The 21,572-nt window shown below is 44.9% G+C and overlaps 1 protein-coding gene across 1 annotated transcript; it reads left to right on the top strand.

Annotated features, from left to right (window-relative positions):
- The first annotated feature begins 4,598 nt into the window (after positions 1 to 4,598).
- Positions 4,599 to 18,195, top strand: LOC147852434 (uncharacterized). Its single transcript, XM_087333902.1, has 3 exons — positions 4,599 to 5,159; positions 17,820 to 18,021; positions 18,176 to 18,195. Exons 1-3 carry the CDS (start codon positions 4,599 to 4,601, stop codon positions 18,193 to 18,195), a joined length of 783 nt encoding a protein of 260 aa, XP_087190028.1.
- Positions 18,196 to 21,572: the final 3,377 nt, after the last annotated feature.

Below are 21,572 nucleotides of genomic sequence, written 5' to 3'. Positions count from 1 at the left end.
ATATGCCAAACCATTATCACAGATTTCGGTAATGTAAGGCTTGCCAAGGATAACAGGATGTGACGCCGACTCTTGCACAAAGAAGTGTTGATCATGCTCGACGTCGTCAATAGTTACCTTAACGTTAGGACAGGTCCCATGAAGCTCTTATGTTGCCCTTGTTGCTGCTCGAATCACCTACCCATGCCTAGTATTAATGGGACAGCAACTTTTCCGATAGAAGTCAAGAGACATGAGGTTGATCTCCGAGCCATGATCAACCAGCGCCACCACCAGATCTTTCAAGTCTCCTACCCGCACTGGTGTCTCGGCAGTGGCCCTAGCCAATGTGGCCTTGCGAAATGGCTATCCACAAATTTCGAGACCTTCCGTTGTAATAACGCTCGTCCAAACATTTGCCAGTCTCGCTCTTTCCTCAATTGTCGCCAGTCTCTTCCTTTTCATTAAGTCAATTGCCAAGTGTCACAAAACTACTCTCTTATGTTGACATGAACCAAGCTAAAGAAGATACTGATCCCGTAAACACATGATCCCACCCCTAGCAATTGTGGTTTGCTCAATCCACAGTGTTTGGTAAACTCTTGCAAAAGTTTTCTCACCTTTAGAGCTTCTTCGAAGTAATTCTCTTGGTTCATATATATGGCTTGCAATGCATCTCCTCTAGTAAAGATTAAAGCATGGTTTTGGTTTTCGGGTTCTCCTTCTCCAATCTTGAGTGGCCCTAGGAGCTCGATCCAATCAATTTCAACTTCTTTTCTTTGCAATTCCCATGATCTTCCGTAGTGTGAACTCGATTCAGCTATCCAAGATCCTTTCTTCCATCACATGCTTAAAGTCGATGGATTGCTCTATCTCCAAGCGTAGTTTGAACGCCGGTCCGTTTCTTTCTTTCCTTCTTTCGGTTATCATTTAGGGCGGTGACGATGTCATAAAGATTTTCGCCAACGCTGTGAAAATTGAATGGAATGTACAAAATCGAGTGTGGTTCTTCACACATAACATAAAACAATAATAGTGAATATACTATTTTATACTAGTTTAATACCTTTGTACAAAAAGATGGAGGTCTTCAAGAGCTTTCGAATACACTTTACCACATAAGAAACGGAAAACTAATTGGCAAGTTATGTGGGTATGAAGTTTGCGAAGTAGAAGAGAAAAAACAAAACTACGAGATATCCCACATAGACGGGATAAATAAGGATCCCAGAGTATATAAGGCGGACCAAAATCTATTACTTTGTGTCTATGAGTGGATCATAGAATGTTCAAGGCAACTTGAGCTAAACTAACTAGATGAATTGGTGTGGCCTAACTACTTGTAAAAGTTTTGGCCGACCGGAACCAGACAGAGCCTGCGAGGTGGCGACGGCGACTGGACGAAGCCAGCAAGACGATGAAAAAAAGGATCAGATTGAACCAATCGGGACATACGGATAGGTTGATTGATCGCGATGCATGGTGATTTGAAGGTTTTCGGTGTAAATACAAGACCAAAAGCCTAGTAGTATTTTGTGTTTTGAAAGGGATGTGAGCAAGCCTTGAACCTTGCACCTCCAAGTTGAAAGTCAATAGGCTTACCACTAAGCCAAGTCATATCTTCAAAAGCTTTACTTTGATCATTTTACATGTAAATTCTCATATATGAGAGCTTGAATGAGTGACATAGTTATCATGTAACACATGTAATACATGAGCGCCAAATGGCAAACATGCATCTCATGCATGTCTTGCACCTTCACATGCACCATATGCATGGGGGCATCTATAAAACAGTGGAGGAATCAAGAAAATGGGGGTAATGAAAAATTTTGGAAAAATAAGAAACTTGTAATCCTATTGTTGTTGTATCTTCTCTCCTAAATCTAAAAGTTAAAAGTTCGATCTTTATCTTAATATCACTCTTTCATCATATCAATATCTCTCAATCTATCTTAAATACCTTCTCGCTCAAGTTAGTGCAAACTTCGAATCCTTCCGATTCAGGACCCCGATGGTTCCGCCTCACGATCTGCACGTAGTGACGGATCTTCACGACATAATTAAGCGGTGAACCTAACGTGAAAGAGGCGGTAGGAAGGATTAAGTTGAGGATCGACTAATACTTGGAGATGGCATCCTCAAGATATCGAGTGGGAGAATTCGAAAGGATGATGCTAATCGTCGAACAAATGATGAGATCTAGAGACAACGATGCGAGTGTGGCGAAGGCCGTTGATCGTGTCATGGAGTTCAAGGGTCAATTTGATGAAAGGAACATTACGAAGTTCCTTGATGCATACAAAAGGGAGATGAATCAAAAGGACGTGTCTGAAGCGCGGCAAATCACAAGTTTTAAGAGAGTGGTCGCAACAACATCTAAAGACGTGTCATCGAGCTTCAGGAAGGTAAGACAACATGGTCTGAGTTCGAGAACGCGATATTAGCGGAGTTCTCGACGAAAGACTTGACGAGGATGACTCGACATGCGTTGATGAAGTGGATAGAAAAGAAGAATAAGAGGATGAGCGCATCGAGGGTGTACAACGAGTTCGACCAAATGTTTCTTCGTCTCCCCGCCATGGACCAAGTGTTGCTTGAGGAGGACAAAACTTTGTACTTCTTGAAAGTTGTGGACATGAAGGATAGACGTGAATTGGGGACTCTTCTTGAAACCCAAGCAAACGGGTTTGTGGCAGACTGGATTGCAGTGAAGCGGGCGTGCAATAGGCTCAACAAGCGTCGTCAGTGGGTTGATGACACTGACTTGGCGGGATTGACTGTCGCGGAGAAAACAAGACAACCAAAAGTAGCTGAGCTGCCCAAACAAAGCAGCCCGGAAGAAAAGAAGATTGATGATGACATCATCAAAGAACTAGCGAAGAAGTTCGAGATGGTCACGCTAGCCAACATGAATCGTCGGGGCCCCAAAGCAAGAGAACCCTTTAGATGCGTGTGGTGCGATAGCATGGACCACATGAGAAGGGATTGCACGAGCCTTCGAGATGCCATTCGACAAAATATCGTATACATGGATGGCAACATGATCTGCTCGAGTGAGACTAGAAGACCCTTGCGAGTGAATTTCGAAGAGGGGGAATGAAGAAACCTATGGAGGATGCCGAGGCGTCTCATGTGGATGCAATGCACTATCTGCGTTGGCCGGAATAAGAGTCGGGAAAGACAAAATTGAAGCTGCGGAAGTGGGAGCAAAGTTCTGGTCTACTGTTCTCGAGTATGAGAAGAAGGGAAAAGGCACTTCGAACGAGGTAGAGCTTGCGGATCGAAGTGTACAAAGTATAACCGAATGGTTGGATCCAGTGGATGTGCGACAACCACGAGGTGTTCGTCGAAGAAAAGAGAAAAAGAATAGAAGAGCAAGGCCCATCAAAAAGACATGAAACAAGGAACGCGAAAAAGAAGGAAGATGCGGAAACAAGTCGAGCTTTACAAACGGAGGAACGAGAATCAACCCGAAAAGGGGAGTCAAGTAAACGAGTCAAAGAAATGGTTCAGCCCGTGAAGGTTGGTGTCGATGACCCCGCTCGGAAGACAAGAATTATGCCTACCTATAAGCTAAGGTCGGACAAAGAGCAAACGACTGATCTGAAGAAGATTCTCGAGGAACATGTTTTCGATAGCCACGTGACCTTGTCCTTGAGGGAATTGCTCGATATTATGAAGAAGGAGTTCCATGATACGATCGTGGACCTTGTGAAGAGAAAAAGGCAACTATCGGACAAGGAAGAAGAGAAGCCACTAAAATCAAAAGTGAATGCCATAACGATGGCAAGAGACGAAGTCGATGAGGATATGGTGGACAACCACTATACTCGACCTCATTGGGCACGAGCAACAACGGAGACGCTGGTGAAGATTAGGGAGAAGAAAGAGATCGTGGTAGCCTTGATTGACCATGGCTCAGAGATCAACCTCATGTCAACCAACTTCTACAAAAAAGGAAGACGGCCAATTAATACAAACCACGGATGGAAGATTCGAGTGGAAACAAAGGCGACAGAAGACTTGTACGGAGCTTGTCCAAGTGTTAAAGTCACGATCCGGGATGTGGAGATGGATCAACACTTCTTCGTACAAGAATCGGCTTTGCATCCTATCATCCTAGGTCAACCATATATCACATCATCCCGGATGGAGACCAAGGTGTTTAATAATGGAGCAACTTTTGTGCAAATCAAGATTCTTGACAATCAAAGATCTGTTCAATTCCTAACGGTGCGAGCTAATCATGAAAGAAATCGAGATAGTCTTGGAGGCGAATCCTCGGATTTTTAGAGCGGACTATTGAAGCATGGGGCACAAATAGTCCGAGTGATCACAAGTCCCTACAAGAAAGTAGAGTGCATGGATTGCGAGGAGAAGCAACATGTGTCACACCTAGTGGCACACGTAAACTAGTACTTCCCAACAAGAAGGACAAGCGTCGGATACAACACTTCGAGAAGATGCTAAAAGAAGAAAACATAATAGAAGAAGAAGAGTTCGTGACTCATATTATTGAAGAAGCCTCAATTAATGACACCATCGGCGAAATCGAGGACGTCGTGGACTTGAGCTATCTTCACGATCGACACGTGATTTCGGTTAACTCCATCAACATGTACGCTATCATTGATGAATATCATCGAAGCATCTTGATGAAGGAAGCTGACATCAACACAAAATATAAAACGGTGGATAGGAAGATCAAGCCAGTTGTGGTTCCCCTACCGGAAGATAGCTGGCAAAAGATGAAGGAAGTCACTAACGATCCAAGCTTAAGAGATTCAAAGGCAATAGGTCATGTCTTCACCGAAGAGACAAAAGGAAAGCTACGAGTTGGAAGGGAGGATTTCCTCCTCCCTGAAGAGGAGCAAATGTTTCGCGACATGCTTGAGAGACATGGGAAGGCTTTCGCATTTTTCCCGCAAGAAATTGGATGTGTTGATCCAAGGACGATAAAACCAATGGTTATCTTCACGATGCCACACATGCCTTGGAATTTGAAACCGATACTGGTTCCGAGAGCACACCTACTGAAGTTGATCGAGCTCTTAAAGGAGAAGGTGGATATGGGAATTTTGGAACCGTCAAATGCTCCCTATTCTAATAGGTGGTTCACGGTGCCGAAGAAGAATGGATCATTGCGATTCATCCAAGATCTTCAACCCGTCAACAAGGTGACAATTCGGAATAATGGAATCAGTCCGAGTGTGGATGAATTTGTCGAAGCGTTTGCGGGCTGGTCCATCTACTCCATTGGTGATCTCTACTCCGGATATGACCAATTCCAGTTGGCGGTCGACAATCGCAACATTACAACCATGAGGACTCCGATCGGGCTCGTGCAGATGTGTACCTTACCTCAAGGTGCAACGAACTCGGTGGCTCATATGGAGAATACCATGAACAAGGTCTTGAAGGATTACATCCCGGACATCACGATGCCATTCTTGGATGATATTCCGATAAAAGGATGTTCAGATGAGGAGAAGGATGAATCGAAAGATAAGGAAGGGTGTAGAAAGTTCGTCGCAGATCATATGAAAGATTGTGAGAAGGTGCTCCAAAGGCTCGAAGATGTGAATTTGACATTTTCGGGAGAAAATTCCGCATTCGGGCAACTAGAGATCTTGGTGGTAGGTCACTTGTGCGGAGCATACGACCGGAAGCCTTCGCCATCCAAGGTGAACGCGATCCAGGATATGAACGAAGAATGCGTAAACCAAGCAGAGGTTCGAAGGTTCCTTGGAGCATGCGCGTTTTATCATATCTGGATTCTGCACTACGCTCATGTCGTCTAGCCTTTATATGGATTGCTAAAGAAAAGAATGAAGTTTGAATGGTGAGACGAGCACACATACGCGATGCAAAGATTGAAGAAACTACTTCTTGAAGCTCCAGCACTAAGAAAGGCCGACTATACCGAAGGGAAGCCAATTTATGTGACTGTAGATACGAGCCCAACCGAAATCGGGTGGGTCATCAACCAAGAAAGAGAAGATAATGCGCGATATGCCATCCAGTTCGGAGCAAAGGTTTTCAATGAACGACAACGAGGATACGCCCAAGTCAAGCGGGAACTTTGGGATATTGTGTCGGCAGTGAAGACGAACAAAGACTACCTGATCGGGTCGAAGTGATAATAGAGACAAATTGTCTCCCAATCCTCGGTATGATCTCAGGATGTGCGACCCCAAATCTAGCTATGCTAAGGTGGATCGCCTATATCAAGTCTTTAAGCCCAGAGATCCGCCACATTGCAAGGAAGAAGAACACCATGGCTGACATGTTGTCGAGGGCAAGATTTGAGAATGAAGGTGACATGGCTTCGGAAGATGAAGACGTCACCCTCGACTTCTTCAAGATGGCTCGACTATCAGCGGAAGACAAGGGCACGCTAACCCTCCATGCCTTCTACGAGGACAAGTATGAAGGAGTGTGGTTACTGATCGGCAGATTCTTAAGAACAATGACGACGGATGCGTCATTGACGAAGGAGGAGGCTCTACGAATCCGGAAGAAAGCTTACCAATACTTCTTGAGGGGAGGATTCCTTTGGCGACACCCAAAAAGAAGGATAGGAATGCCACGTCGAGTGGTGGTAAAGAAAGAAGAGCAAGCAACGCTGATGACCGAATTCTACGAGAGTCCTTGGGCAGGTCATAGAGGAACATGGGCGACATTCGAAAATTTGAAGGAGAAGTATTGGTGGCCAAGCATGTACAAAGATGTACTCCATTTCGTGTCCACATGTGAAATGTGCCAAGTACATTTGAATATACGTCATCGTGATGAGCTATGGCCGACATACCCGTTCACCATACACTTCAAATGGATGGTGGATCTGGTCTCAATGCCAATGAGAGTGGGACAAATGAAGTACTTAGCTCTAGCAAGAGAAGACTTGACAAATCAAGTAGAAGGACGGGCCTTGAAAAATAAGACGACGTCAGTAGTTTGCAAATTTCTACTCGAAGAGGTTGTCTGCCAATATGGATGTGTAGGAAAGATAGTGGCCGACCAAGGGGAGTTGGATGCATACGAAGCAACGGAGCTCTTCAAACTACTAGGCGTGAAGCTCTCCCTCACGACTGCCTACAATCCAGAAGCGAATGGGAAGATCGAGCGAGGGCATGGACCAATCGTCAAAGTCATCGTACGAGCATGCAACAGTCGAGTCGAGAATTGGCCACGACTATTGCCCTATGCCTTGTGGGCCAACAGAACTACACATAGTTCAATAACAGGGTATATGCCAACTGAGCTTATGTATGGACAAAAGCTAGTAATGCCCATCGAAAGGACAATCACCTCATGGGTAGCGATACCATGGGAAAACGAGATGAACTGAGAAGAATTATTAGTGGCACGGATAAGGCAACTTGAAAGGAGACCTGAAAAAGCGCGAAAGATGATGGAGGCAGCCCAAGTGAAGAAAAAAATTCAGTTCGACAAGATGCATCGACTGCGTCCCAAGAAGATCGAAGAAGGAGATTGGGTATTGGTCTACGACAGCAGCCTTGACAATCAACACAGTACAACAAGAAAGTTCGCAAGAAGATGGTTCAGACCATACGCGGTGACAAGTGCCAACAACAATGCCACATACCACCTTGCAGAGCTAGATGGATCAAGGTTGGCCATACCCATTGTGGGAAAAAGAGTAAAGATTTTCAAGAAAGGACAAGACGAGGATCCTGACCTCGATCACCTCGATGATGAAGATAGTAGGACGGAACCTACAAACTTGAGGTATGTAGGCGAGGACACGGAGGAATCTGATTGATTGATGTAGCCAAATTCTCACATTCTCTATTCTTGGCACATACCGGAGGACGTGCAGTTTGGTGGGGGTGGATGTCGTAAAGATTTTCACCAACAGTGTGAAAATTGAATGGAATGTACAAAATCGAGTGTGGTTCTTCACACACAACATAAAACAATAATAGAGAAGATATTATTTTATACTAGTTTACTACCTTTGTACAAAAATATGGAGGTCTTCAAGAGCTTTCGAATACACTTTACCACATAAGAAACGGAAAACTAATTGGCAAGTTATGTGGGTATGAAGTTTGCGAAGTAGAAGAGAAAAAACAAAACTACGAGATATCCCACATAGACAGGATAAATAAGGATCCCAGAGTATATAAGGCGGACCAAAATCTATTACTTTGTGTCTATGAGTGGATCATAGAATGTTCAAGGCAACTTGAGCTAAACTAACTGGATGAATTGGTGTGGCCTAACTACTTGTAAAAGTTTTGGCCGACCGGAACCAGACAGAGCTTGCGAGGTGGCGACGGCGACCGGACGGAGCCAGCAAGACGATGAAAAAAAGGATCAAATTGAACCAATCAGGACATACGGATAGGTTGATTGATCGCGGTGCATGGTGATTTGAAGGTTTTCGGTGTAAATACAAGACCAAAAGCCTAGTGGTATTTTGTGTTTTGAAAGGGATGTGAGCAAGCCTTGAACCTTGCACCTCCAAGTTGAAAGTCAATAGGCTTACCACTAAGCCAAGTCATATCTTCAAAAGCTTTGCTTTGATCATTTTACATGTAAATTCTCATATATGAGAGCTTGAATGAGTGACATAGTTATCATGTAACACATGTAATACATGAGCGCCAAATGGCAAACATGCATCTCATGCATGTCTTGCACCTTCACATGCACCATATGCATGGGGGCATCTATAAAACAGTGGAGGAATCAAGAAAATGGGGGTAATGAAAAATTTTGGAAAAATAAGAAACTTGTAATCCTATTGTTGTTGTATCTTCTCTCCTAAATCTAAAAGTTAAAAGTTCGATCTTTATCTTAATATCTCTCTTTCGTCATATCAATATCTCTCAATCTATCTTAAATACCTTCTCGCTAAAGTTAGTGCAAACTTCGAATCCTTCCGGTCCAGGAACCCGGTGGTTCCGCCTCACAATCCGCACGTAGTGACGGATCTTCACGACAACGATTCCTCCCTTCTTCGAATGGCTTCTCTTGTGTCATGTTACTTTGAAGGAGTCCCTTGTTCATCTGATCTTTTCCTTTTTTCTTCAACAAGAACCTCATAGCTTTGGCACACGACTTCCACAAAACTAGTCTTTTCTTCCATAGGGTCCTTTCAACCTATCATTGACTGGATTCTTTGTTCGGCTACATAGGCATGGTTCGTGTTGAGTTTCCCTTTCTAGTAAACTCTTGCAAAAGGTTTCTCATCTTGAGAGCTTCTTTGAAGTAATTCTCTTAGTTTGTATGTATGGGTTGCAATGCATCTCCTCCAGTAAAGATTAAAGCATGGTTTTGGTTTTCAGGTTTTCCTTCTCCAATCTTGAGTAGCCTTGGGAGCTCAATTCGATCAATTTCAACTTCTTTTCTTTGCAATTCCCAGGATCTCCTGTAGTGTGAACTCGATTCAGCTATCCACGATCCTTTCTTCCATCACATGCTTAAGGTCGGTGGGCTGCTCTATCTCTGAGCGTAGTTTGAACGTCGGTCCGATTCTTTCTTTGCCTCTTTCAGTTATCGTTTGGGGCGGTAACGATTCCTCCCTTCTTCGAACGGCTTCTCTTGTGTCATGTTTCTTTGAAGGAGCCCCTTGTTCATCTAATCTTTTCCTTTTTTCTTCAACAAGGACCTCATAGCTTTGGCACACGGCTTCCACAAAGCTAATCTTTTCTTCCACAGGGTCCTTTCAACCTATCATTGAATGGATTCTTTGTTCTCCTACATAGGCCTCGTTCTTGTTGAGTTTCCCTTTTTCAACCTAAGCAAGAATGGTTGGCCAAAATTCCCCTATTTGTGTCCCTTGAGTTTTTGTTTCATGCTTACTCCGATCGCAGCTGATGAGTAGTAAGTGTTGCCCACATTTCTTTCCTCCAAACCCCTTAAACAAGTTCGTCATTCCTCCTCGACCAAAGTTGGTTCTTAGGGGGCGCCATGTCTCCGATGAATGAATTCGATTGTCATAGAGATAAATGACATCACATCGAAGAGCATCTTGAAAATCGGAACAATCCGTCCGTTGCTGTTCCAAAGAATCACTCCAAATACACCTACGAGGAAAATCCAGATGACAACCCGGGAAATTCTGGCCTTCATCTCTTCTAACTTGAGCAATCTTCATTTCCTGGAGCATCTCTACAAGCTCGTCTATTGTAGCTCCGCTCATGGGTCCCACCACCACATCGTTCCTCGGCCTTACCATTTGCGGTTCTTGCCTCTCATTACGAGTTTGTTGGCCAATCGGAGTTACGGTTCCGATAATTTGTTCGTTATCCCATTATCGGCATTTGTCAAATCGCCCACACGCTCTCTTCACTACAGTCTAGTCGGAAATGAGACCATCCTCATTTTACAATAGTAATCCAAGGTCTCTCCATTCTTTTATGTCTATTTCCTTTAAGAACAAGTCTAATAAAGTGTATGTAGACGACCAAACCTTTGCTCGAATTCTTGAAGTGTCGCACTCACACTCAACCATTTGTTTGCAGACTCCACCCAGTCCATTAAATCCTCCTTTGTCATCCTGGACGAGTCATCAAATCTATATTCTTCGACTAAACTTTGTTCAAAAGTTGTCCATTCCGCATTTACAACTTGCAGCTCTAGGATTCGAGTGTAAAGGCTTGAACTCAGGACCCTTACGAAACTTGAAAGTTGTCTTTCCATAGGAATACCCTTTTTCTATCTTGTAGGCTTCAAGGTATCGCATGATATCGTTTCCTTCAAAGTACCCGTTGGAATCCACGATCCTATCGATAGCCTTGTCAAGTCCTGCGATGTTATTCTCTTTCTGTAAGCATATGGCCCATCACCCTTCCCATTCTTCATGTCGAGTTCAGCAATCTCTATGCCTGCGAGTCGGTTGAACGGGACCACCGGGGAGGACGAATCGGGTGACGTGTGCTTGTAAGGAATCGGTCGTTTAGGTTTATTGTCAGGTTGTTCTTTGGAGAGAGAGAAACGGAAATTCCAATTTTGGGTTTGAACCCTTGACTTCAAATTTGATAAACAAGACATCACCAATAAGATACCTAGGTTTTGTATTATTAATATCTTGATTCAATACATAGCTTGATTCCCCCCTCCTTTCTCTTTCTTTATTTCTTATATAGATGCCCCCATGCATATGATGCATGTGAGGGTGTAAGTCATGCATACAATGCATGGAATGCATGTGATGCATGATTGCCATTTGGCGCTCATGCATCACATGTGATACATGATAACCATGTCACTCATTCAAGCTCTCATGTGTGAGAATTTACATGTGAAAAACACAATGATGAAAAAAAATTTTAAAGAAACAACATAGCCTAATGGTATATTGTTGAGAATCAAGCTCAACTTGGTCTAGTGTGTGAACTCACCTTGAGAGTGAAGAGACACTCCAACGGTCAAGAGTCCCCATTATGTCACCACTTTGTATTCTAGCATTTAGTATGAGTCATAGAATCATATTCTATGACACATAACTTATGAGCTTTCACATTCCCCATGCTCCATGAGGCTTGTAGTTAATGAAGAGAGAGGGTGACTACATAAAGCACCCTCCTCCCACCTTGTATAATGTTGAGTCTTTCTCCTTTGTTAATATATTTAACCTTGCGTATTCTCTGTGTTCTACTCCTTGTCTCTCTCACTCTCTCTCTATCTCACACACACACACACACACACACACACACAGTTCACACCTATTCCTCTTCACAAGCATCTATCTCTTGATTCTTTACATGGTATCAGAGCGATTTGGTAGCTCGATCTAGCCCATTCGCCTCATCGTGATCGTGTGTTGTGCTCCACGCCGACGACCAAGAACCAGCTCATCGCTATCGTAGCTTCGCTACATAGCTCACATTCAAAGAGAGAAGAAGAAGAAGAAGAAGTATCGACATAATGAATATTCAAATGGGGAGCGCTCTCCCTACCGAGAAGTTGGATCGAAACAACTTCACATCTTGGCAGTACAAGATGCACCAATACCTTGTCGGACAAGGCTATTGGAGCTACATCAAAGGAGCGCATGAAGACCGACCCGCTGAAGCGGCTACCGGATACGCAACATGGGAGCAAGCCGCAAGCCGCGTGATGTATTGTTTGGCGACATGTGTTCACGACCACATTCTCAGTTACATTCGAGAAGCCAAGACGCCGAAGGAATCATGGGAAAACCTACGAAAGATTTTCACTGCCAACACGACCGCGAGGAAGCTTCAACTCCGCCAAGAGTTGAACAACATTCAACAAAGGGATATGTCCATCACGACATACACCTTGAAGATCAAGGAGCTTTGCGACTCGCTCGGCTCAATAAGTGTAAGTATAGATGATGATGAGATGGTGCAAATATGCCTCAGCGGCCTCGCACCACGGTTCGGCGCGATGTGAACCGCCGTTCTAGCACGGCAGAAATCTCCCTCCTTCTTCGAGCTCCAATCAATGCTATTGGTCGAAGAAAATCACGTGCGTACAAGGAGCAATGAGTCGGAAGGCCACATGCTCTACACGCACTCTAATGGAGGAAGAGGACGCGGACGAGCGAGAGGCCGATTCGGCCAAGGACAAGGCAGACGAGGTCCGACCTACGACAACAACTCCCAATTTCGGCCGCAAAACGGAGGCCAAAGAGGAACCTTCGCAAGAAGGGGGAGCTTCCACTCCGGCCCGAGCCATCAAAACGCAACCGAATGCAGATATTGCGGAAAGCTTGGCCACCACGAAGAAGAGTGCAGAAAGAAGATGCGTGAATCGGCTTCCACAAGCCGACAACTCAAGAATTACGCACACAATTCCGACTACGAAGAGTATAGCGGAATGTACGGGAACAACTCCGACTACGAAGAACGTGGCGGAATGTATACACGCAACTCCGACCGTGGCGGAATGTTCATGATGAAACATAGAGCAAACTCTATGTCGGCCTCTACCTCAACTAGTGCCCTCAATCCGGAGGACGTATGGTTTGTAGACTCTGGAGCCTCAAACCATATGACATCCCATAAAGAATGGTTTCTCGAACTTCGAGAGCCGGAGCGACCCGGTTATGTCAAAACCGGAGATGACACTACGCACCCGATTCGGCACATCGGCAATGTCCCGTTCGGCGAAAGAGGTAAGCAAACATACATTAAAAATGTCTTGCATGTACCCACCATCACAAAGAATTTGGTCTCGGTTGGCCAAATGGTTGAGCAAGGGATGCAAGTACGATTCGACCAAGAAGGGTGCTTCATCGAAAAAGAAGGCTGAATCATCGCACGCGGAAGAAGAGAGGGCTGGATGTTCATTCTCGATTCGCACGAGATGAAATCCGCCATGTTCGCAAAAAGCACAAAAGCCGACTCCGACATAGAGATATGGCATAAGCGAATCGGCCACATCAATCTCAACAAACTCAAAGCAATGAAGTCGAAAGGAGTCGTCATCGGACTCCCGACATTCAAAGAGAAGGAGATTGAAGGAGTATGCGAAGCGTGCCAATTCGGCAAGCAACACCGACACCCATTCCCGAAGGTGCGGAATGTGAGCAAAGGCGTACTCGACGTAATTCATTCCAATGTATAGGGTCCGGCCCAAATGGCGACATTCGGCGGATGCCAATATTATGTGCTATTCATCGATGACTTTTCGAGGCACACTTGGATCTACCCGATGCGGCAAAAGAGCGAACTGTTCAGACACTTCTAAAAGTTCAAGAATAAAGTCGAGAAAGCCACGGGCCGACAAGTACGATGCCTTCGATCGGATGGCGGCAAGGAGTACTTCTCGGACGATTTCACGGCGTATCTCCGAAAGGAAGGAATTCGGCGAGAATTCACTTGCCGACACACTCCGCAACAAAACGGAGTAGCCGAGCGCAAAAATCAGCACATCCTCGAAGTAGCACGGGCCATGATGAACGAGAAGCATATGCCCAAGTCATATTGGGCCGAAGAGGCAAATACGGCCGTCTACCTAATGAACCGGTGCACAACATCTGGCGTGCACGAGGTCACTCCGCACGAAAGCTTCTTCGGAAAGAAGCCGAACCTATCACATGTTCTGATATTCGGCTCCATTGCGTACGTGCACATTCCGGACGAGAAGCGTCAAAACCTCGACCCGAAGTCGGAGAAATGTATCCTCGTAGGATACTTTTGGAGCAAAAGGGGTACAAGTGCTACAACCCCTCAACTCGACAATCTTGAGTAAGTCGAGACGTCGTCTTTGACGAGTCTGCATCCTGGTACGCACCAGAGACAACTTCGACTCCGACCCCGCTCAACCCGAATCCACCGAACAAGAGATAGAGGATGAAGATCACCTTACGCGCATGTTCGAAGAAAGTCCGATCACCACAAGAGCCTTTGAGCGATCAAAGCACATCACGGCCTAGCCCGAAGATGGACAAAGGCAAGGCGAAAATGGCAGAATACGAAGACGATCGCTTCACCGACGATGAGTCAACTCACTCACTCGACAGTGAGTTCGGTGGTTTCGAGGTACCAATCGGAGCAAAGAAAGCCCTCATCTCTACAAATGAAAAGCTCCGCCGATCCACTCGTGAAAAGAACCCCGTAAGTCGATTCGGCTACAACGATTACATGGCGTACCATTACGCCTTTATGATGAAGGTAGCGACAGTACGGGAGCCGGAAACCTTTTCTGAAGCCACGAAGGACCCACGATGGATCGAAGCAATGACCGAGGAGATGCAGGCACTACGGAAGAACGAGACATGGGATCTCGTTCCCACCTCACCGCACAAAAAGGCGATCGGATGCAGATGGATCTACAAAGTGAAGTACAATGCGGACGGTTCCGTCAACCGCTACAAAGCTCGACTCGTAGCGAAAGGATACGCACAGACACATGGCGTCGACTACGAAGAAACCTTTGCCCCGGTGGCAAAGATGACGACGGTGCGGACTGTAATTGCGATTGCCGCGGCGAAAGGGTGGCACCTCCATCAGATGGACGTCAAGAACGCCTTTCTACAAGGCGAATTAGAAGAGGAGGTGTACATGATCCAACCACCCGGCTTCAACTCGAGCACCCATCCGAAAGTTGTATGCCGACTCAAGAAGCCACTCTACGGCCTCAAGCAAGCACCGCGTGCTTGGCATTCAAAGATAACGCAATATCTTCATCAAATCGGCTTCCGTATGTCAAAATCGGACAACTCCCTCTACATACGAAGCGATTCCGCAAATCCAATCGTCATCATTTTATATGTGGATGACCTAGTCATTGGAGGTGAGCATCTTGTCGAAATAAATAAGGTCAAATCCCTCCTTTCCGACAAGTTCGAGATGACGGACATGAAGGAGCTCCACTACTTCCTCGGCATCGAGGTAATTCGGACTCCAGCCGGAATTATGATCTCTCAACGGCACTACATCCTCAACTTGTTATACAAGTTCGGGATGGCTGAGTGCAAATCCGTGGCAACCCCGCTCGATCGTAATCTCAAACTAGATGCGAACTCCGGCACCAAAGCGTGTGAGCCGACTCAGTATCGGCAACTCATCGGGAGTTTGATCTACCTCACGATCACTCGACCCGATCTCAGTTATCCGGTCGGTCTCCTTAGCCAATTCATGCAAACACCGCGTGATACTCACTTGGATTGCGCTAAGCGAGTTCTACGATACGTGAGCGGCACAATGGATTGCGGCATCCTCTACAAGACCGCGACGCCAATACGACTCGAGGGGTACACAGACGCCGATTGGACCGACTACAAAGCCGATAGAAGATCAACCTCCGGATTTGTTTTCTCCCTCGGCAGCGGAGCAATATCCTGGAGTAGCAAGAAGCAGCCTACCGTCGCTCTTTCAAGTACGGAGGCGGAATATAGGGGCGCAACCGTAGCTGCATGTGAAGCCGTATGGCTTAAGAGGATTTTGAAGGATTTGGGCGTTCCCATCAAGGATCCGACTCCCCTTTACTGCGACAACATGAGTAGTATTTATCTGGCTCGGAACCCGGTGTTCCACGCGCGGACAAAGCACATCAAAGTGCACTATCACTTCATCCGAGAGCGCATTCTAGTTGGCGATGTCGACCTACAACACATTAGCACCAATCTTCAAACGGCTGACATCTTCACTAAAGCCTTAGGAGCCGACAAGCTTTAGCAATTCATGACCGATCTCGGATTGACGATCCCTGACATGCCAAGCTTGAGGGGGAGTACTGAAGACACTACGCAATAACGTGTAGATTCCGCAACCGCGCACTACGCAATAACACGTGGATTCTGCAACCACGCAACAAAGCCGCGAAGAAAGACGCAAGCCGAAGCACAGACTTCACAACTATGCACAACGCAAGCTGGAGCACGGATTCCGCAACTCCGCATACATGCGAGTCGACACGAGTTGACGCGGACTCCAGAACGCGAGTTGAAGCGGATTTCGGATACAGTCTGAAACCGACCCGACTTGAGCTTGAGGGGGCGTGTTGAGAATCAAGCTCAACTTGGTCTAGTGTGTGAACTCACCTTGAGAGTGAAGAGACACTCCAACGGTCAAGAGTCACCATTATGTCACCACTTTGTATTCTAGCATTTAGTATGAGTCATAGAATCATATTCTATGACACATAACTTATGAGCTTTCACATTCCCCATGCTCCATGAGGCTTGTAGTTAATGAAGAGAGAGGGTGACTACATAAAGCACCCTCCTCCCACCTTGTATAATGTTGAGTCTTTCTCCTTTGTTAATATACTTAACCTTGCGTATTCTCTGTGTTCTACTCCTTGTCTCTCTCACTCTCTCTCTCTATCTCACACACACACACACACACACACACACACACACACACAGTTCACACCTATTCCGCTTCACAAGAATCTATCTCTTGATTCTTTACATATATCAATTATTTTTATCTTGGAGGTATAAGGTTCAAAACCCTACGTCCACCTCTTTGTATGCCACTAGGCCTTAGGCTTAATTTTTTATATTTTGTGTAATGAGCACCTCAACGCACATCTCACGTGTACATTAACATGCTAACATACGAGTGTAACCACCACCCCTTTCATATGTGTGCACATTGCACCTTCTCAATTTTCTCCGTTCCACACTATTTTCACACCATTGCCAAAAATCTTCACAACGCCGTCTATAAAGAAGATCAGAAATATTACAAAGAAGATGGAGAGTATTATACTCAATGCCTATATGACATTGGACACCTTCCGCAAAGTGTTGAAGTGCTTCAATATGGAGAACGTGAAGCCACCACCAACACGGCGTCCGACGTCGATCCGACTATCGGACAGAGACTCTCCTTCGATGGACGAGGAGAAAGAGCTTAGGAAAGATACCCTATGCATCGATTGTAGGAAGCATCATGTACGCGATGGTGGCGACTCGACCCGACCTTGCCTATGTCATAGGGGTCATCAGTCGGTACATGTCACGGTACATGTCAAACCCAGGATGGAAGCATTGGGAGGTCTTCAAGCACATCTTCAGGTAACTAAGAGGGACCGAAGATGCACAGCTGACTTTCGGATCGGCAAATCTGACCGAAGTCAAAGGCTACACCGACTGCGACTACACCAAGAATTCAGGCATTCGGAAGTCGACATCAAGCTACATCTTCACCTATGGTGGCAGTGTTATATTGTGGAGGTCGAAGCTTCAAGTGTGCATGACTTTGTCGACCACAGAGGCTGAGTACATAGCAGCATCAAAAGCAGCAAAGGAAGCAATCTAGTTGCACCGACTATCAGCCGACTTCTCAGCAACAAGTCGAATCAACCACCTAGTGCCGACCATCAACTGTGACTCATAGAGTCCAATACACCTCATCAATAATTATTTCTATCATGTGAAGACAAAACATGTTGAGGTATGGTATCATCATATCCAGGAGCTTGTAACCGAGAAGAAGCTCGAAGTCCGGAAGATTGACACCAAGGTGAACTTTGATGATTGCCTGATGAAGCCCCTCCCAGATCAATGCTTCGGAGCACTAAGGACAAAGATGGAACTACGACAAGCGATCGAGCAGAAGAAAGCCAAACAAGGAGCAAAAGGTAAGTCGAAGATCTGACCGATTCGAACAAGCCGATCCAGATGACTAGCTAAATCAGGCAAGATATCGACTATATCTATGTTGACTTGGCTACATGCCGAACGACATGTAATCATAACTGTAGATTAAAATTGTAATCTAAGTTCATGGGGCAGATAACCCCATACAATGGTAAGTAGAAAGAGTAGTCCTTTTACAAGGGAGTTTGTTGGCATAAAAGGCGGACTCCTTCCAATTTGTATCTTAGTGTGAACACATCCAAATAGTTAGGGCTTAGTATATAAGCAACAACCTAATGCTAGGGCTTAGTTAGGGCTTAGTGCCATCATCCTTTCGAACTCTCCCACTCTATTGCTTGAGGATGCCATCTCTAAGTATTGGTCGATCCTTGCCGTGATCCTTCCTACCACTTCTTCTCGTCGGGTTCACCAAGAAAGATATCGAGGAAATCCTTGCGTGTTCGCGAAATGAAGCGGGACCACTAGGGCCCTGGACCGGAAGGATTTGAAGGTTGTACTAGCTTTAGCGAGAAAGTATTTAAGATAGATACTGTGAGATTGAGAGACAAAGATTCCAATTATGAGACAAATTGAGAGAGAGAGATTGAACCCTTGACTTCAATTTTTAGAGACAAGATACATCACCAATAAGATAACTAGATTTTATTACTGTTTCCTTTATTCATTACTTAGCTTCCCCCCTTGATTCATTTTCCTCCACTCTTTTATAGATGCCCCCATGCATATGATGCATGTCAGGGTGCTAGACATGCATACAATGCATGTTTGCCACTTGGCACTCATGCATTACATGTGATGCATGATGTTCATGTCACTCATCGAAGCTCTCATGTACAAGAATTTACATGTGAATAATATAATGAAAAATAAAACTTTTAAAGAAATGACTTGGCTTAATGTTAAGTCAATTGTGTTATGTAAGATTGTTCCTCCTTGTGGGGGAGTCGGTCGAAAAGCCGAAACGAGAGTCAGTTGGCCGAAATTGGTCAGGAAGCCGAAACAAGAGTTGGTTGGCCGAAATCGACCAGAAAGCCAAATTTGGATTTGGTCGAATGGAAGTTGACCGAATAGAAGTTCAAATGAATACACACATACATATATATACATAATCACATATTTATGTAAGATAAGTTAGTGTATATAGAGAGAGAGTCATATTAGTTGCATATATATGTGGGATAACTCACTATGAAAAAGCCGTGAGAGAAGCGCAAAAGTGAACCCTTCTCGGTTTTCTCCTTTCCACGTGATTTTCAAATCGTTGCCGAAAATCTTAACGACAAAGTCACCAACCTTCACTTGGACATGTAGTTCTTCCACTCATGCTTGGTATTGATCGGCCACTTCCCTTTCTTGTAGAAGTTCATTGACATCAGATTTATCTCTAATCCATAGAATGAACCATACGTATCATACGTGCATTAGCATTCAAGAATGATTCAATAAAACGTGTATGGTAAATCATCTCAAAGTTGGATTGGATTGACTATGGTCTATATTATATATCGATTCACTCTCAATCCCAATAAGTGGACTCTAATCCATTGTGAACCACCAACATAAGTATGGTTGCAATATTTGCATTGTATCACATGCATACTTTTGGGATGCTTCTTAAGAATCAAGACATCTTTATCATCCTCACTTTAGAACTTTACAAAAAAATGAGTATGAACTATAGAGATTGAATCAAAATATGTCATTATAAATTATAATCAAACGTTCAAAAACTCATAAAACGTATATTCGAGAATATGAAGAAAACATGACATAGGCAGTAGTAGCATAACAACTTACCACTAGGGTGAGCTAATTTCTAACAACAAAGAAAGAAAAAAGAAACGATCAAAAACTCATAAAACTATATTCGAGAATATGGCGAAAACATGACATAGGTGGTAGTAGCATAACAACTTACCACTAGGGTGACCTAATTTCTAATAACAATGAAATAAAGAAAAAGAAGAAAAAGGAACATGACACTAACATAAAATTTTGCCATGACACTCTAACAAGAGGATATGAGAAAGTTGGGAATTGAACCCAAGACACAAGTAATAGTAGCATAGCAACTTACCACTAGGTCGTGCTTAGTTCAAATAATAAAAAAAGAAAAGAAAAAAGTATTATAACACTAACATAAAATTTTATTATGTCATGGTACTAATGAGAGAGAGATGAGAAAATTGGGAATCAAACCGAAGACATAGACAACATTAGCATGACTCCTTACCACTAGGGCGAGCTGAATTGTAATGACAATAAATGAAAAAAATGAAAAAAAAAAAGGGAGCACGTATTTTTCCCATTTCAAAAGTGTTCGTTTCCAAACGTTTGAATGCCTGCATGAACACGAATATTACATTCTATGTGGTCGATCAAAGCCACCACCGGTTCCCTCACATCCCCGATCAGGAACTAGTGTCTCCGTTGTTGCCCTTACCCATTGTGACCACATGTAGTGGTTGTCCGACAACTCCTCTTCCATCACCACTTCGTCGATATGGGCCGCTTTCACCTCGACCAGTTTCTCTCTTTCCGACTCAGTCGAGAGCCACTTTCTCTTTATCAGGTCGAGGATCGTGTCATCGTGGAACTCCTTCTTGGCAATAACCAGTACTTCTCGTAGCGTGAGCTCCACCCGATTGTCAAGGATTTGCTCCTTTAAGACCTTCCGTAGAATTTTCGTCTTCTCTATCTCGGAGCTCAGTCGAAAGCTCAAAAAAATTTCCCTCATCTTCTCCTGCAAGCCGGCATCTTCACTCCTTTTTGGCCTACTCTGGGTGTCATACCTCCCCAAAGGGCCCGCCCCTCCGACCTTCCCGACCCGCTTGTCTTCAACCAGAACTTCGTACTTCTGGCGCACCGGTTCCACAAAGCCAGTCTTCTCCTCCATCGGGTCACTCCATCCAGTGACCTCGCAAACTCACCTCTCCACGTGGTCCACCTCCTCCTTCTTCAGCTTTTCTTCCCATAGAAGCCTTCAAGTATGAGCAACTAGAATTTGGCATCGTTGCCAAAGGCGGTGCTCTTCTCTCCTCCGACCCAGATTCCAACCGATGTCGAGTAATGGATGGTTTTGACATGTTGTGTCGTGACCTCCTCCATCAACCTCTTCATTACTCGTCCATTCCAAAGGTACACCATGTTGTTCCTCATCGTCATCTCTCCGAATGTGGCCGACATTGTCGCACGTAGGGTCATTAGGCGGGCGTCAATCACGCGATTGATCTCCGTCATCCCTCCGAGCCTAAGCGATCTGGAGGTCACGCGTTGTCTTTGTCAGTTCCTCTAATGTTGCGCCTCCCGACAGTCCATCGACCACGTTGGCCGAAACCGGGCCTGACTTGAGCTGCCTTCTCGTCTCTTCCGACCCAGTCGGCACTTCCCCTGCCATTCCCTTTGCAGTCGGGCCAGTCAACAACGACCCTTCATCATTCCATTGACACTGTTTGTCGAAACGACTGCAACCCCTTTTTACCATGGGTTCCCAATCCGTTGTGAGCCCTTCATCCATCTCCAAGAGACCAAC

This window comes from Azolla caroliniana, unplaced genomic scaffold (assembly GCF_043228905.1).
Source record: "Azolla caroliniana isolate FFs.n. ecotype wild unplaced genomic scaffold, voAzoCaro1.0.p SCAF_18, whole genome shotgun sequence".
Lineage (NCBI taxonomy): Eukaryota > Viridiplantae > Streptophyta > Polypodiopsida > Salviniales > Salviniaceae > Azolla > Azolla caroliniana.
Note: the sequence above shows the minus strand (reverse complement) of the source record. Positions and strands in the feature narration are given on the sequence as shown.

What these genes read in the sequence shown, in the direction of transcription:
- LOC147852434 (XM_087333902.1), top strand. Translation starts at nt 4,599, where the DNA reads ATGTACGCTATCATTGATGAATATCATCGAAGCATCTTGATGAAGGAA. An exon ending in ATCTTCAACCCGTCAACAAG is followed by an intron (nt 5,160 to 17,819) that starts GTGACAATTCGG and finishes TATCATGTGAAG; the next exon opens with ACAAAACATGTTGAGGTATG. An exon ending in AGCCAAACAAGGAGCAAAAG is followed by an intron (nt 18,022 to 18,175) that starts GTAAGTCGAAGA and finishes TTCATGGGGCAG; the next exon opens with ATAACCCCATACAATGGTAA.